This window comes from Pseudonaja textilis, chromosome 1 (assembly GCF_049901715.1).
Source record: "Pseudonaja textilis isolate UNSWEBS1 chromosome 1, rPseTex1.2, whole genome shotgun sequence".
In the NCBI taxonomy this organism is placed as follows: Eukaryota; Metazoa; Chordata; class Lepidosauria; order Squamata; family Elapidae; genus Pseudonaja; species Pseudonaja textilis.
In genome coordinates this window covers 5495495-5512391 of record NC_141990.1, presented here as the reverse complement: position 1 = coordinate 5512391, position 16897 = coordinate 5495495, and the positions used below count along the sequence as shown (strand labels likewise).

The 16897-nt window shown below is 43.3% G+C and overlaps 1 protein-coding gene across 1 annotated transcript in view; it reads left to right on the top strand.

The window, feature by feature from the left end:
* APPBP2 (amyloid beta precursor protein binding protein 2) overlaps positions 1-14093 on the top strand; it is a 52416-nt gene extending 38323 nt beyond the window's left edge. Inside the window, exons 10-13 of the mRNA XM_087924960.1 lie at positions 1759-1844; positions 3671-3861; positions 5038-5203; positions 6055-14093. Coding sequence (XP_087781086.1) covers positions 1759-1844; positions 3671-3861; positions 5038-5203; positions 6055-6308 — 697 coding nt within the window. The 3' untranslated portion in view covers positions 6309-14093. The remainder of the gene's footprint in view (positions 1-1758; positions 1845-3670; positions 3862-5037; positions 5204-6054) is intronic.
* Positions 14094-16897: the final 2804 nt, after the last annotated feature.

Sequence of the window (16897 nt, the reverse complement as noted above, 5' to 3'; positions counted from 1 at the left end):
AAAGCGACATGACAGTTTTTCACAGTTATAACCTTCCCAGCATCCCCATAATCATGTGATCAAAATTCGGATGCTTGGCAACTGATTCATATTTATGACAGTTGCCGTATCACAGGATCCCCTTTTGCGACCTTCTGACAAGCAAAGTCAGTGAGGAAACCAGATTCACTTAACAACCATTTTACTAACTTAACAAATGCGACGATTCACTTAAACAATTGAGGCAAGAAAGGCTGTAACATGGGGCAAAATTAACTTAACAAATGTTTCACTTAACAAGATAAATTTTGGGTTCAATTGTGGTAAGTTGAGGACTACCTGTATTTACAACTGTTGCAGCATTCCTGGGTCACATCATCGCCTTTTGTGACCATCCCAGACAGCTCCTGGCAAGCAAAGCCAAAGGAAGAAGTCTGATCCACTTAACCACGGCACCGATTTGCTTAACAACCATGGCAAAAAATTCGCAAAAACCAGGAATGACTCACCTTATCTAGCAGTGGAAATTCTTGTCCCAATGGTGGTCCTAAGTTGAGGACTCTCTGTAAAACAGAATCAGGCCATTCATATTTTAAAATAAGCACAGATAGTCCTCAACCACAGTTGAGCCCAGAATTTGTGTTGCTATGTGAAAAATTGGTTCAGTGAGTTTTGCTCCATTTCGTGACTTTTCTTCTGACAAGCTCAGTCCACGGGGAAGCCACAGTCACTTAACTGTGTCACTGCGGTGATTAATTTAACATCTGTGACAAGAAAGGACACAAAATGGGGCCAATTTCATTCAACGTCTCTCTCAGCAACCGAAATTTGGGGCTCAATTGTGACCGAATGTCCAGGATTACCTGTACACCATCTGGAGGTCTGTGAATCTTAAAGATCCTTTATGGCATGGGCCCAGGGTATCCAAGAACGACCTTACCCCAGTGGGACTAGCCTGCCCCGCTTGTTCCAGCAGAAAGGGCCTACTTTGGACCCCATCAACCCAAGAATTTCAGCTGGCAGGGTCCAGGAGAAGAGCCCTTTTGGCTGTGGCCCCTCCCTTCAGCTTGGCTTTTAGCTTTTCTATTTAATTCTTCCAATGTTAATTGCTTTGTATTGTTTTTGTTTTTTTTTAACTTAAAAAAAAACTTTTTATTATACTGTGAGTTGCCCAGAGTCGCTTTATCAGTGAGATAAAGCGACAGTAATAAATAAATGTCAGTAGTAGCTAGGAGGCATTTACACAACTCTGTCTGGTATACAGGTTGCACCCTTTCTCAAATCAAGGAGTCCTTCAGATAATTACTCATGCCCTAGTCACATTGCAGCATGACTACTGCAATGTCTCTACATGGGGCAGCCCTTGAAGACCATCTGGAAGCTTCAACTGGTCCAGAAGGCAGGCGATGACGGGCATCCCTCAGGATGTCCATATACAAACTTCTGCTTCATGTGCTGAGTTGGTTGCTAGTTTGCTTCTGGGCCCCATTACAGATGATTCCATAAGTGGCGTAGTTTCTCAACCGTGGCCGCTTTAAAATGGGTGGACTTCAACTCCCAGAATTCCCCAGCCAGCTTTAGGTTGAGAAACACCGGCCAAGTGACTGAAAGGAATAAGAGAGGGCAGGACACATTGCTGTTTTCCGCCCTCAGGACACATTCCTTGTTTCAAGTGGGGAAGTTGTGGCTTTTCACCAAATCACACAGATGGGCTAACAAAGTCCCACAATAAGGACCGGGAGCTCAAGTTTTCCTCTTTGCTTCTTTATGATCTTTTAGATTCCATGCAGAACGTGCAATTGGCATCATCACCCACATTCTCCCAGAAGATCATCTCCTCCTCGCCTCCTCCAAAAGAGTTAAAGGTATTATCTGCCAGCCTGGGTTCAGCTGCCATGGGAAGAAAGCATGGTCTGCCGTCCCCGGCCTCGTTTCGCCGTCGGAGCTTTGTTATCGGCTGCAGAGGGCTTTCCGGAAGAGTCTCTGATGGCAAAATGGAGGCCGGGGCATCACATATGTCAATCTGGACCTCCTTTCTTGGCTGCAGAGGCCTTTTCTGAAGGCCTCTGACGGAGAAACAGAGGACGGGGGCGACTCCCACAAGCGGCGGCAAGCGGCCATAAAAGAAATGGGCTGGCAGCAGGCTCCTGCTGGGCGGGGCTGTCGGTGCTGCTGCTGCTGCTGCAAGGTGAGTCAGTGGAAGATGCCCACCACCACCCCGAAAATAAGACCTCGTGCCAGAAGAAAGGCCGTGACACTTGAGACAAAACTCATTGAACAACTCGCTTTGCAACAGAAATTTAGGGCTCCATTGTGGTCGTACGTCGAGGACTTGTAATATTACAGTTGTCTGCACAAAATAGAGGGGATCTTATTGTGGTTAGCTAGAGGACTTTCTAACTATCTGCAATCAGGAAGCAGTCGGGAGGATTCCACATCATTTTGAGACTATTTACTTGGGTTCCATCCATTTATTAAGGTTGCATCTCTTCCACACTTCCCTGGCAAAGAGATTCCTTGAATCCGATGCCTCTCCGATGTCTTGGTTCTACAGCTCCCGGAATTCCTAGCCTGAAGTTCTAATGCCCACCAGATTGGAAATGGTTGGATGAAATGCAGCTTGAAATAGAAATGTGTTCTCTGTAAGGTAGTCCTCCGTATACAACTGTTGGCTTAGAAACCATAATACAGTGCCACTGAATAGAGTGACTTTCAACCGATCCTCACACTTGCATCCCTGTGGTCACATGATAAAAATTCGGACACTTGGCAACCAACAGGTATTTACAACGGTTGCAGCATCCCGGGGTCCTGTAATCTCCATTTGTGACCATCACAGCCGACTTCCAGCCGGCAAAGTCAATGAGGGAGGAGCTGGATTGGCTTAACAACTGCATGATTCACTTAACAATGCAACAATTCACTTAACAACCAGGGCAATAAAGGTTTAAAATTGGGTGCGATTCACTTAATGACTGCCTTGCTTACCAACGGAAATTCTGGTCCCAGGTGTGGTCGTGGGTCAAGGGGGACCTGTAGGGGCATTCCTTATCATTGGTGTGGGAAGGGCTTGGGAGACTAATTGCAAGTCTAAATCGATGCAGTTAGACAGAAGATTGGAAAAGTCACAGCAGAGGCAAATCTACTTGAACAGCTGCTTAACCTGAGGTTCCTTGTCTTGTTGGCTGGCAAGATAAAACAGCTGAAAATCTTTGTCTTGATTCCAGAAGATAACTTTGAGACCATGATCATCTTCACTAGCCGGATACCTTTTAATCTCTTTTATTAATCGGTGGTGGCACAGCATTGCAGGCTAATTCTGCTGACCGCCAGCAGTTCGATTCTGAGCGGCTCAAGGTTGACTCAGCCTTCCGTCCTTCCAAAATTGGTAAAATGAGGAGCCAGTTTGTTGGGGGGCAAGAGGCTGACTCCGTAAACTGCTGTGAAGCGATATGTAAGTTTTGTGCTATTGCTAATACAGGCAAACTCTGCCCACTGCCAGCAGTTTGGTTTTGAGCGGCTCAAGGTTGACTCAGCCTTATGTCCTTCCAAAGTTGGTAAAATGAGGAGCCAGTTTGTTGGGGGGGGCAAGAGGCTGACTCCGTAAACTGCTTAGAAAGCGCTGTGAGGCAGTATATCAGTCTGCTTTTTGCTGATCCTTTTTTTTATCCCCCCCCCTCCCCTTTTAAAGCGCTTATCTTGGAGGAGATCGCAATCGACTGCCACAATAAGGAAACGGAGCAGAGGCTGCTCCAAGAAGCTCATGACCTGCACCTCTCCTCTCTCCAGCTCGCCAAGAAAGCCTTTGGGGAGTTCAATGTTCAGACAGCAAAACACTACGGCAACCTTGGCCGACTGTATCAGTCAATGAGGAAATTTAAGGTAAACCCAGCTTTCTCAGGGCAGCGGGCAGGAATGTCACTAAAAAGGGCATTTCGTCACAGCACAATACAAGTAGTCTTCGACTTATGACTGGTTTGGGGCAAAAACATCGTAAAATGCAGTCACCCGGGATGCTGCAAAACAGCCATACATGCGGGGCTGGTTGCCAAAAGCCCGAAATACAGTAATATGCTTGGGGGAAGGGGTGCGGCAGAGCGGGAAGCGATGTGTTAACTTCAAAACCAGGTCACAAGCCGTTTTTGGAGAGTCCGTCATAACTTTGAATAGTGGCTAAGTCGTAAGTTGAGAACTGCTTGTATTTTCTTTGAAATGTATTACCTTGTAATAATAATTGCTAATTAATTTTGTACCGCCAAAATTACTAAACTTTACTCTTCGCGCGACAACGACAGGTTATAAAGAAGATCATTGGTTTGATGCTCAAGTTTTCTGTATTTGTTGCCTTTTTTAATTAAGCAGCATGAAAATAAATAACTTTTACTTTATTTTGAGCCTTCCTATTTTTTTTTATTACATACGTTTTTATGGCTCCAAAATAAGTGAGACTTGTTAATATGATGCTAGAATAAGTCCACTCTATTCCAGATAGTCCTTGACTTACGACAACAATTGAGCCCAAAATTTCTGTTGCTAAATGAGACATGCAATTGTAAGTGAAAAACAGTCATGTCACTTTTTTTCAGTGCCATTATGACCTCGAACGGTCACTAAACGAATGGTTGTAAGTTGAGGACTATCCATATGTAGAAGTAAGGCAGGTGTATTACTGAAACGGCATTATGGAGGTGGAGAGAAGGAAGTAGGTATATTAGATATTTTTATGACCGCTACTGTTGCTTCCAATCAAGATTTAGACAAGAACTTTTAATTTAAACAAGAACTTTTTTCCAGCATTCCGGAGAATAGTAGGTTCAAATTCAGCTACTCAACCACTTCTTCCAAATTATCCCACTCCATCTCAAAATTCTTTGGTCAGTCAATTCTCCATGTGCCCTCTTATCCGAAAAGTCTTAAATTTGCCTTTTTGTTTTAGATTTTTAAGAACCTTAGCTTGTATTCTCAAGCAGGCAGAAACACTTTCTTGGGTTGGATGATAAAAAAAAAAAAAGTAGCCATAGTGAGATTCCTAAGCCACCATTTTGGCTGTGATTGCAGGAAGCAGAAGAGATGCACATCAAAGCAATTCAGATCAAGGAGCAGCTGCTGGGTCAAGAAGATTACGAAGTCGCTCTTTCAGTGGGACACCTGGCCTCGCTCTACAACTACGACATGAATCAGTACGAAAACGCTGAGAAGCTTTATTTGAGATCCATCGCAATTGGTGGGTCAATTCTTTAACTGTTCGTGGGAAGGGGCGCTGTGGTCCCCTTGAGCCTTATTTATAGAAAATTGTTAGATAGACAAATAGACAGGTGGATGGAAAACAGGTAGGTGTGGGAGGATGAGTGGTAAAGATAGATAGATTAGATACATACATACATAGATACATTGATTTTTATATCCAGTTCAAGCAAGTCTATAGGGAGATCCTCCTGGCCACTTAGCTCAGGGGTGTCAAACTCAGAAGTGCTTAAATCTGACCCGCGAGGCCAGCCTGGAAGTAGCAAAGCCCCCCAATGCCCCATTTTGGTCAGCCAAGTGCTGCAGGAGGCTGTCCAGCCCATCTTCCCTCTTACCTCCGCCCCTGGCCGGCCCGCACAGGAGAACTACAACGCTGATCTGGCCCCTGAAGACATCCATTTTGACACCCCTGACTTAGCTTCTCCTTGGTCATTGTGTTTTCAAGCCTTTAAAGTAAGATCCCAGATTTATAATTTAGACCTACATTATTAACAGGATAATCATTGGATGTAATTAAGGTAATTAATTAATGTAAATTCCCTTTGAAGAAAGAGTTAAGCTTTTTTGTAGTTGTTGGAGATGATGACATCTTCCCAGAAAAAGAAACTTTGGAGTTCTTCCAAGATATCTGTCCCCTCCCTCCTCCCCCCCAAAATGGATTCTGTTTATAAGTCCAGATTTCTTTGGAAGGATCTGAAGAGCTCCGTTTGTAGAACCATTTATTCATACTCCCCCCCCCCAAAAATATTCTATAATTTTAAAATCCAGAAATCACATTTTAATATGGCAGCCTTTAATATTGTTCTTGGCTTTCCGATTTTGTTGTTTTAGGAAAAAAGCTTTTTGGGGAAGGTTACAGCGGACTAGAATATGACTACAGGGGCCTCATTAAACTGTACAACTCCATTGGCAATTACGAGAAAGTATTTGAATACCACAACATCTTAGCCAACTGGAACCGATTGAGGGATCGGCAGTTTTCAGTCACAGATGCCCTGGAGGATGTAAGCACCAGTCCTCAATCAACTGAACAGGTTGTCCAGTCTTTCCTGATGTCTCAGACCGTCGAAGGACCCATTTGCTAAGGAACTTGGTCGATTTTACCAATTCTTGTTTCATTCTTCGTTTTCCCCCAGATTTACACGGGAAAAGTCATACTGTGAAATTCGAAACCATATATATATATCTATATATTTTTTTTTCTTTTCCCCCTCCTTTCCCGGAGCTGTTTAAAAAAAAATTGCATTGAAACACTGGTCCAGTCCATAAAAATCCCCATTTGGGGGATGACGTCAACTTTTGATGGAGTGACCGTGAGCCGGACATGTGCTGAATGCACGAGCGTGAGCACAGCATATTTTGTTTGGGTTCAAGGTGCGTGTGTAATCTATGTGGTTCACAAACACGTACACACAAGCGTGTACGCGTGGGGGGGAAAAAAGATCTCTAATAATCTTCTCTAATTTTTTTTTTTTTTGTTCTAAAAAAAAAAAAGCCACTTTACAAGAAATCGCTGCAAAGACTAGAGAGAAATAAAACCATTTAACAGTTTTTAAAGAGTTGCATTCTTAATTGAGAAAAGAGGGTGGCAGGATTATTTTCTTTCTGCAGTAAACAAAAGAGTTTTGTTCAGTATTAGGGCCTGCAGAATCTGCATGCAAAGGGGAAAAGTACGATCAGGACTTGTGTCCAGACAGATACCTAGCTTCTGTTGGGGGAATGTGTTTTCCTGGGCTCACGCAGCAGTGGCAACCTGCCGTTGACCCACAGTGCCAGAAATAGATGGCGTAAGAATTTCCCTGCCTGATCAAGCTTGCTCCTAGCCCCTTTTTTGTCCTCTGCACCCAGATCTCCACAGTAGGTTTGATTTTTTTAAAAAAAAATCATTCAGAAGCAAAAACCTGCACATGTACAGAAAGAATCTGGGAAGTTTTCTCCTTCTCAACTTAAAGCAACAGAAATTTCTTTGGAGAAGGAACACGTGTTTGTGAACAGCTCTTTGGGCCTTGGAGAAGAGGTGTGTAAACTGGACCAATGGGTTCTCTCGCCATCGTGGTGAGAAGTCTCCAAAACAAACCCCTTGGGCCTCAACTTGCTTTCTTCTTGTAATATAGGCAAGGTGTTTATTTGGTTTATTCGGTTTTTACTTTTTCTGTGTGTGACAGGACCAGAATAATTTAAAGTGGACCAGCCTGCCCTTCGGAAAAAGAAGTTGTGAAACAGTGCCTTGTGTGTACTGTTTCTCACGCTCTCCCGTGTTCCCTTTGACCTGCTGGATTAATTTAATGAAAGGTGCATTTTCAACAATATCCGAGACATGGCAAGACAGAACAGAGAATATATTAGTAGCTTCCACCGTTTTCAGCCGTTGCAATGATAATGCCTTTTAAACTATTATGGATACACACTAAATGTTACTTTGCATAAACAAGCCTTTTTAAAACGCTTCTCCATCCTTCCCCTTCTGCCTTTTCAAACTAGGCTGTCTCTAAAGACTGTAGCTTGCTTGGGCTAACTTGAGTTGTTTTTCTTCTAAAAGCATCTGGTTTTATTTTATTTTATATCTTTGGAGATGACCATTCCTTTTATACTTTGCAGAGGTCACTGAAATAATATCCAAAGAAGAAGAAAAAAGCACAGCAAGGCAGTCACGGTCTCTCTTGCTTCCCTTTCTGTTTTTAAGCCTCCTTGTTTTTGTTAACACTGAACAAACAACCACAATGTGATTTCCTTAACTTCATTTTTAAATGCTTGTCGTTTCCTTTTCTGTTTTTTTAAGCGTTAATGCCTATCTCATTAGCTTGTCTTAATTTGAGGGTGGGGTTGCCTTTTTTCTTTTTAGATGAACTGTCTTTTAAATGTTGAGGTAATAATTGAAATTTTGAAAGACCTGGGGAGTCTGTGCCCAGTTTGGAGAGGAGAAACAAAAGACTTGCTCTTACCTCAGTTTTAAATATGGAGACACTGACATTGTCTCTGTATATCAAAGTATTGATGGGTAGCCACCCCTATTTTCAGGGGTTTTATAAGCTGCCAGGGAAAGAGCTTTGGCTAGCAGAAAGCACCTCTAGGATTTGGAATGAATTTTATTTACCATTTTAATTTTGGGGGGAGGGGAATGAAAGATCTGCATGTCTGTTCTTAAAGTCATGGACTCCACAAAGAATAGCAGTGAGTGGCTTTGTATATTCCTCTTTATCCTGGATATAGCAATACCATTGGCTTTTAAAGTAGAATATTGCAGGACAGTCCTTTTTGTTTTGAACTAGTGCCTTTCAAGAATTTCTTTCCCTCCCTCCCTCCCTCCCTCCTTCCTTCCTTCCTCCCTCCCTCCCTCCCTCCCTCCCTTACCCAGAGGTGGGGTATCTTGTAATTCTTTGGTGAAAAATTTGTAAGCAAATTTTATGCGGGGACAGACCAGGGCAAAAACACTCTGTACTTTGAAAGAGAATAGACAGTTGGTTCCACGGAGGTTGGCATTTGATTTGGGGGCATGGCGTCTTGAGTTTGGGATCAGTCCCTTGAAAAGGTGGTTGGGAAGTGAACATTAGCAATCAGAAATTCTGCTTTCCTTGGGACTCTGACCAGAAGATTTGGGGTAGCAAGGACATATGAAAAACACACCTCCACCTGGGCTGGTGTCTCTAGTAAGAATTTGCAGATCTTCAGTCCTGTTTGCAGACAGCTGTATGGGTGCTCTTAATATTTTAAGACTGTTTTTCCCCCCAGTCTTATAATAAGGTGTGTTTCTAAGAGGTTCACTATTTTAAGCGGTTGGCTAGTTTGTCTGGAGAGTTGTTGCTTCTTTGTTTGGTTTCTGGATCTTAGGACTTCCCCTGGCCTTTTCAAACTCATTGCTAACTTTTGTCTTTAAGCAGGATTCTCTATCAGAGTGGCAGTGTAAACATTTCACTTCACCCCATCATAAGTTTTAAAACCATTGCTTCTCTCTCTCCTTCCCCATCTCCTCTCGTGCAGAGGCTGCCTGTTTCCTAAATCATGTCGCTTATATTCTCACTTGCATTGAGTTGAGGGGAAATTAAATAAATCCCAATCAATTTTTTCGTGCTGGCAGGTTGCATCGTCCTAACCATTCCGGCTAACAGGAAGAAGGGAGGAGGACAGTACCCAAAAGAAATGTGCCTGGAACGCACCACCACCCCTGCCCTGCCCCCATTTGCAGTGAAAACACGGGAAATATTGTCTCCATCTTTAGAGAAAGTCCCCCCTTACAGGGTTGGTTCATCAGTTGCAGCCCCATCCTCCCAAATTTTTCATTGCAGAATTAGCCAGACCCGTGTTGGTGGCATGTTGTCTGAACTGAGCTCCCAGATGCTGGCTCTTAAGTCCGTTGATTTTGGAAATCATGACACGCTAAATTCTCACAGCCGAGTAAAGCCATGCAAAAAGATTCTTGATTTTTTCCTAGCCTTCCCGAATTCCTCGAGATTAGACTGCTCCCAGTTCTTCTGCTGTTTTCTTGAAAACCTTGCTTTCTCGTGGTGACCAGCAAGTTAATAATTCCAGGGTGCCTCCCTGAGTCTTAGACCAGTCTTTTCCAACTCAGCCTTTGTCAAGATCTTTTGGATCACAAGTCCCATCCTCCTCCCCGCCCATTATTGCTGGTCACTGGAGGTGAGGATGATGGCGTACTATAAAGCATGTGGAAAATTGGCTGCAGTTGCTTTCTCTTTTCCTAAGTGCAATTAAAACTTGCGGGGGGAAGGGGAGTGGGGGGGCGCAGACTGGATCGATGGATAGTTTGAACTCCAAATCAGAAAGAGAAACCTGAGAAAACTCATGAGTTTTAAATCTTTGGCTGTTGGAAAGACAGGACTGGAAATAATGGTGAGCTTTGAGTAATTTCTTTGGTTGGTGTTTTTTGAGTTGGGGTTATCCTTCCCATGCCAGTTCAAGTATAGATGTTGCCAATGATATAAATGTTTATTTTTCTAATCCATATCATTTGTTTTACATCGTGGGTGGATTTTGGAACATGAGAATATGTTTTTTATCACTAAAGTAGAAGATCCAAATTCCGTTCCTCAGTGAATCATGGATAGTGGCACCACAATGAGCCAGTTGTGAAGTTTGGTGTACAGTATTTGCAAGGAATTATTTATCTAATCTGTTCCCCCATCCCAGTAGTTAATTTAACAACATATCTTCTTTTTCCCCGATCCCTTTGCCTTCACCTACCCAGAAATCACAATAAGCTGTTATTTAGATCAGGGGAATCTCCAAACGGGACAACCTTAACACTTGTGGACTTCAACGCCCAGAATATCTCATGGCTAGCTGGGGAGTTCTGGGAGTTGAAGTCCACATGTCTTTTGCCAAGTTTGGAGACTCCCTGAGTTTGGAGAGCTACTGGGAGCAGAAAAAGGAGAATTCTTGTGAAGTCAGAGGGTAGGTCTTATTTCAGAGTCACTTTTGAACACTGCCAGCAATGCCATGGGACCCACTGGAAAAGAGAGCGAAGGGCAAACTTTTCTATGTGGTTGTGCTGAACTACACCAAACTTCAGGTGTGTTGCTGTTAATGAAAGTCCGAGAGGGTACAGGGGTATTCAAGTCTAGGCCAATTAAACTGTTGCACACGGAAGAAACTCCAGTTGTTGTTACACCCTTGGGAAGTTGGGTTTGTGGTCATTCCTTTTTTTTTCACCGTTCTCCTTACTCTCGAGAGCTTGTGTTGCGAAATAGTTTTGCACGGTTGTGTGAAGCGCTTTTGATTAGGGTTTCGTCAAAATTGTAATAAATATATGAGGATTTACCCGTGCGAGCAAAGTGTTCTGTCCCCCAGGAAGTGAAATAGGAAATATTTACTCCTTCCTTTGCTTGGGGTTTTTGGCGTTGTGAAAACTCATTTTGGACTTCCAGTTCTTTGCCCGTTTGATCAGGATTGTGAATGGTGAGCATGGGCGTTAGGGAAACTAGCAGAGCAGAGGCTTAAAATCTGACACAGATATGACATGTTGCTATTATTATAGGTCTTTTTCCTTCCATAAAATTATAATTATTGCAGAATTTTTCCCGCAGAGCTGCTCGCAGCTGCTTTAAAGAATTAAATGGCTCTTGAAAGAACCTTTCAGGTATAGGGACTTGTTCAGAGGCGATTCATTTGTTTAATTTTCTCTTTCATTTTGGCCTTCTGTTGAAGTTTGGCTGGAGGTGATGAAACAAGAGAATGGGAGAATCCAGCTTGTCCAGTCTACTTTCTTCATAGTATCTTAGTTAAGCAAAGACGGCTATCCTAACTATACACTTGTTTTGTACACAACACAATTCCTTTGTGAATTTTGAGGAGTTGGTGGAGGGATGCTTTAGCCAGGCAACCGGGATAGGAACAATCACCTCAGTTGCAATCCCTGGATTAAGCCGTTTCTGGATTTAAGCTGTTGATTTCTGTGGAAAACGATTTGTGAGCCTAGAATGTTGTGTTTACTTTTGGTGGATATCGACAGGGCAGAGTTCACACAAGAGGTGGTTTAGGATCCACCCCATCCACACACACACCCCCAGGTGCATTGATGGAGCTGGAACCGAGTTGGTTGCGGTTTGAGGTGACGGTTTTAAAAATTCTCTCCTGTTCCCAAGGATGCAAATCGCTTCGTGGCTTGTACATGGTAGGGAACCCTTGAACCCAGGACAAATATAGTTTGAACTTGTCCGCTTCTGTACACAAAAGGACACAATCTAGCCAAAGTGGACGACTCCTTCAGACCGTTTGGAGTCTCTCACCAAAACCCAAGAGGGCTTGTAAAAAATTGCCCCAAAGTTGTCTTCTGTAATTGACCAGATTGATTGAAATGCATCCTGAAAGCACCATTGCTATTTTCTTGGCAGCGTGTCTAAACTCCGCGTGATGGCGTGTCTTTGTAACTGTCATCACATCTACATCCTTCTCCCCTAGTCCCATCCCAACTGGGTTTTTTTAGGACAGATAAAATTACTGGCTGTAGAAAGAGGAGCAGGTGTTGGAAGAGCGGTGAGCTCCCTCTCCTTTGGACCATGCCTTTTTAGTACCAGCAATGACGACGTTTCACTCTCCGTGCAGGTCAGAAATCGATCTTGTACCACGGGGTGAATTTGTGGTGGGGGAAACGACGGCACTTAGCAGTTGGTAACTTCTTTCACGTGCCTCCTAGAGTGACCGTAGACTTCAAAGTAGGTTCAGGAGAATTGCTGCAGACCTCGGGTAACCCCAAGACCTCTGCTTTCCCAGTGGAAGGCGTCGGGATTTCATCTGGGCCGCTTAAGAAGAGCCCCTGAAAATAGAGCCAACCGCTTGAAGGAATCGTTCGATCCCTTCCGATCACCAAACTCAAAAAGTGGTATCTTTCTTAAAAGCTCTTTTATTTCCCCCCCCCCCGCCCGAAAAAATAAATAAATCATAATATAAAAGCTGCTTGGATTAACTGCAGAGAGGGGTGCTACCTTCACCTTGTCTGCAGCAATTCCTCTGAATTGTGTGTGGTTGTTTTTTAAAAAAGCGTGCACAGCCTTCGTGCCTTTTCGTCGGACGCTGAAGCCACTCTAAATTTGGTGCCTTCCACGTGGATTGGACCACCGTTCCCATCACTCCCAGTTTTTTTAAAAAAACCAACAACAGCACCCAGTTAGATGCTGAAGAATTTTGTTTCGTTCTCTTGTGGTCAAAGCTGCCCCATTACTGGGCATGGAGGAGGGGAACCGAGATACCATAAATTTTGGTCGTGTTTCTTAGCTTCAACATTCAAACCTGAGTAGAAATGTCTGTTGTGCTTGTTAACGGTTGTTTCTTTTTTTTTCTTTTTCTTTTTTTAATTTTTTGTTGGTTTTGGGTTGTGACACAAGTTTGATCCTGTGGCAGGGTTTGCCTCTTGGCCTTGGGGAGGAATAATAAACCATGGCTCCTTTGTCCTGTTGCGTTGTAGAGAAACGGGGTGAAGGCGCTGGTCACGTGGCGAAAATGGGCTTTTGCAGTAGGCTTCCTTTTGGACAGTCAAGGGGATCTGTGCATTTTGGTCTCCCCCTCCCCAAACTCAGGAATGTTTTTTAAGGCAGCGAAGCCCACCTCCCTTTTCCATGAAACTCCACCCTTTCCGGATTCTCGTTAGCAAATACTGTACTATCACGGCAATTTGTAGGTATCTTAAATAGCATGAAGCGGCCTTAGTGCGTTGTTTTTAAGTGCAGATTTCTTTGGTTTGAAGACATTAAAAAAATAAGATGGAAAAAATTATATATGCTATATAAATATATAGAGATATCTAGAAACTTGGTGTTTTGACATCCAGGTTTTTCAGTGTTGGATCGCTAACCCTCACAGGTACCATGTGTGTAAACCATCCCACAGCTTCCTTTGTATGCATATTCCTTGATATGAGCTATGTTGCCATGAAAATAAGATTTTAAAACAGAGGGAAAACTTTAAAGCATTATTTCTTGGGGTGGGGTGGGTGGGGAATGGATGAGCTTTTATTTTTTATTTAATATTACCAGTTTCAGTACTTGTTTATTTTTTAATACTCCATGGATCTTAACAAGGGGATTAAAATATGTACATATATTAAGCAGAAACTGTCTTATCAGCAACGTTGCTGGCAGCAAACCAGCCGAAAGCTGAGTCACACCACCCAGTGTCTCTTAAATCCGAATCCTTTCATCTTTTCTGTGCCACTGTTACTTATATGAAGGCGTTTTTGATCATCCGTGGCCATCCCACGTTCCTCTTTTGTATCCGATATCACGCCAGACCGCTGTGCTTGAATTTTATTCTTTGTACACATCCACCAATCCAGAGTATGTTTGTAACCAACATTGTGATATTCTGTAATTGTATTGCTAAAATGAACTATTGACTTAATAAATATAGTGTTCCTGCAAGTGTGTGGGTGTAATATTTGACAGATTTAGAAAGACGACGATAGAAAATAGGATCTATATAGCTCCCGGTCGAACCAAAACTACATAGGAAGTGGATTTTGGGATATTTTGCGAAATGTCTGCAAAAGCCTTCGATCTAAGGGCTTTCAGAAATCCAAAAGAGTCGAATTAAAGTTATCCAACAATATGATTTCTTATTTAATGAACTTTTTTTAAAAAAAGCTGCTGGTCCGTCTTTAATAGAGATTTGATGATGAAGAACTGGCTGTTTCTTCATTGGTAGTAACCGAAAGCGCATCGGATACATCGCAAGTGGCACAGTGTTGCTCCATAACTTCCTTGCCTTGGGTCATTGAGCACCTGATGGAACAATATGAAGATGTCCGTGAATTGTGAACGAGAGATCGTTGTATACCTCGCTGGGATACTGGAATATTGCATCCGGTTCTGGTCGCTGTGATACAGGAAAAAATGCTGAGAAAAGCGTGCAGAGAATAGCAGCAAAGATGATGAAGGGTTTGGACTGGAAGCTAAATCGTATGATGAACGGTTCAGGGAGCAAGGTCAGTCTTAACCTCATGAACCAGAATAACAATATCAAGAATTGGAAGGGACCTTGGAGGTCATCCAGTCCAACCCCCAGTTGTTGGAGCATCCACAACTCCTGGAGGCAAGTTTGATTGTTGTTCTAACTATTGGGAAATTTCTCCTTACTTCTTGGTTGCTTCTCTCCTTGATTCGTTTCCATCCGTTGCTTCTTGTCCTGCCCTCAGGTGTTTTGGAGAATAGCTTGACTGCCTCTTCTTTGTGGCAGCCCCTCAAATATTGGAACCACTGCTATCATGTCATCTCCAGTCCTTCTTTTCATTAGACTAGACATACCCAATTCCTGCAAACGTTCTTCGTATGTTTTAGCCTCCTAAAACATCCCTTTCGTTGCTCTTCTCTGCACTCTTTTCTAGAATCTCAACATCTTTTTTATATCGTGGCAAGCAGAACTGGATGCAGTATTCCAAATGTGGTCTTACCAAGGCATTATAGATTAGCATTAATAATTCACATGACCTTGGTATCTGACTTCAATGCCTAGATCTCACTCTCTCCCGGTGATTGGCCCAAAGTCACCCAGCCAGCTTTCATGCTTAAGACATTACTAGAACTCACTGTCTCCTTGTGATTGGCCCAGAGTCACACAGATAGCTTTCTTGCCTAAGGCAGGACTAGAACTCACCACTCCCAGCGATTGGCCCAAAGTCGTCCAGCCGGCTTTCATGCCTAAGGCAGGACTAGAACTCACCACTCCCAGCGATTGGCCCAAAGTCGTCCAGCCGGCTTTCTTGCCTAAGGCAGGATTAGAACTCACCACTCCCAGCGATTGGCCCAAAGTCGTCCAGCCGGCTTTCATGCCTAAGGCAGGACTAGAACTCGCCATCTCCCAGCGATTGGCCCTAAATCGTCCAGCCGGCTTTCGTGCCTTTAAGGCGTGACTAGAATTCACTCATCTCCTAGCGATTGGCTCCAAAAGTCACCCAGTCGACTTGCATGCTTAATGCAGGATTCGAACTCATGATCTTCCCCACTTTCTAGCCTGATGCCTTAACCGCCGGACAAAACAATTCTCTTAATCCTCTACCTTTCTGTAGGCATGTTTTTCCCTTCTGGGGATCCACAGCTTTCTGGCAGTGAGTACGAATATTCTTCTTGCGTCTTCATGCCACAAATGGTGAGTCTCCACCTATCACGCAGCTTTGCCAATTTTTTATTACCTGGCTGGCTGGCCATGTCGGCGTACTCCAAGTGGCAGTAGACTTTCTACAATTCAACCACAGGAAGAGAGGCACAGGGCAGTGGCTAATGGGTAATGGGGTGCAGTTTTTGAGGGAACACTGCTAAGGGAACCTCTTTTAAGGAACTTGGGGAGTGCTTCGTATTTTTATTTACTATTATCACCATCCTAAATCTTAACATATTTTCATGTAAAGTACTTTCTTTCATGGACTTTTTTTTAAAAAAAGGATTGGAAAACTGCAATGCGACGCTCAAAAGAATTGCAGATTTCAACGGTTTCTAAAACTGGTTCGCATACAGGTAGTCCTTGACTTACAACCGTTCATTTAGGGACAGTTTGAAGTTATAACAGCACTGAAAAAAAGTGACTTAGGGAGATTTCACAGTTGCCTTGAGTTTCCCCCCTTCAAACTAAGCCATAGTTCATTTAACCATGATTTGTGAAACAAACCACAACTGGCTGGGTTTGTCTAACTAATATTTATAACAACTGGGCCAAAAGTAATAGTTTTCAACTTTGGTGTAAGTTTGACTTACAACCTTTCATGTTGCAACTGTTCAAAGTTACAACGGCTGTGAAAAAATGACTTATGACTGGCCCTCACACTTATAACAGTTGCGAAATTCAGGCACTTGGCCACAAGCCTATATTTATAGCAATAGCAATTACGCTTAGACTTGTATATCGTTTCACAGTGCTTTTACAGCCCTCTCTAAGCGGTTTATAGAGTCAGCCTCTTGCCCCCAACAATCTGGCTCCTCATTTGACCAACCTCGGAAGGACGGAAGGCTGAGTCAACTTTGAGCCTGGTGAGATTTGAACTGCCAAATTGCAGGCAGCTGGCAGCCAGCAGAAGTAGCCTGCAGTACTGCACTCTAACCACTGAACCATCCAGGCTCATGATGGTTGAAGTGTCCTAGGGTTACATAATCATCACTTGCAATGTGATGATTTCCAGACACATTCTGAGAAGCAAAGTCAGTGGAGAAGTCAGATTCACTTAACAACTGGATGA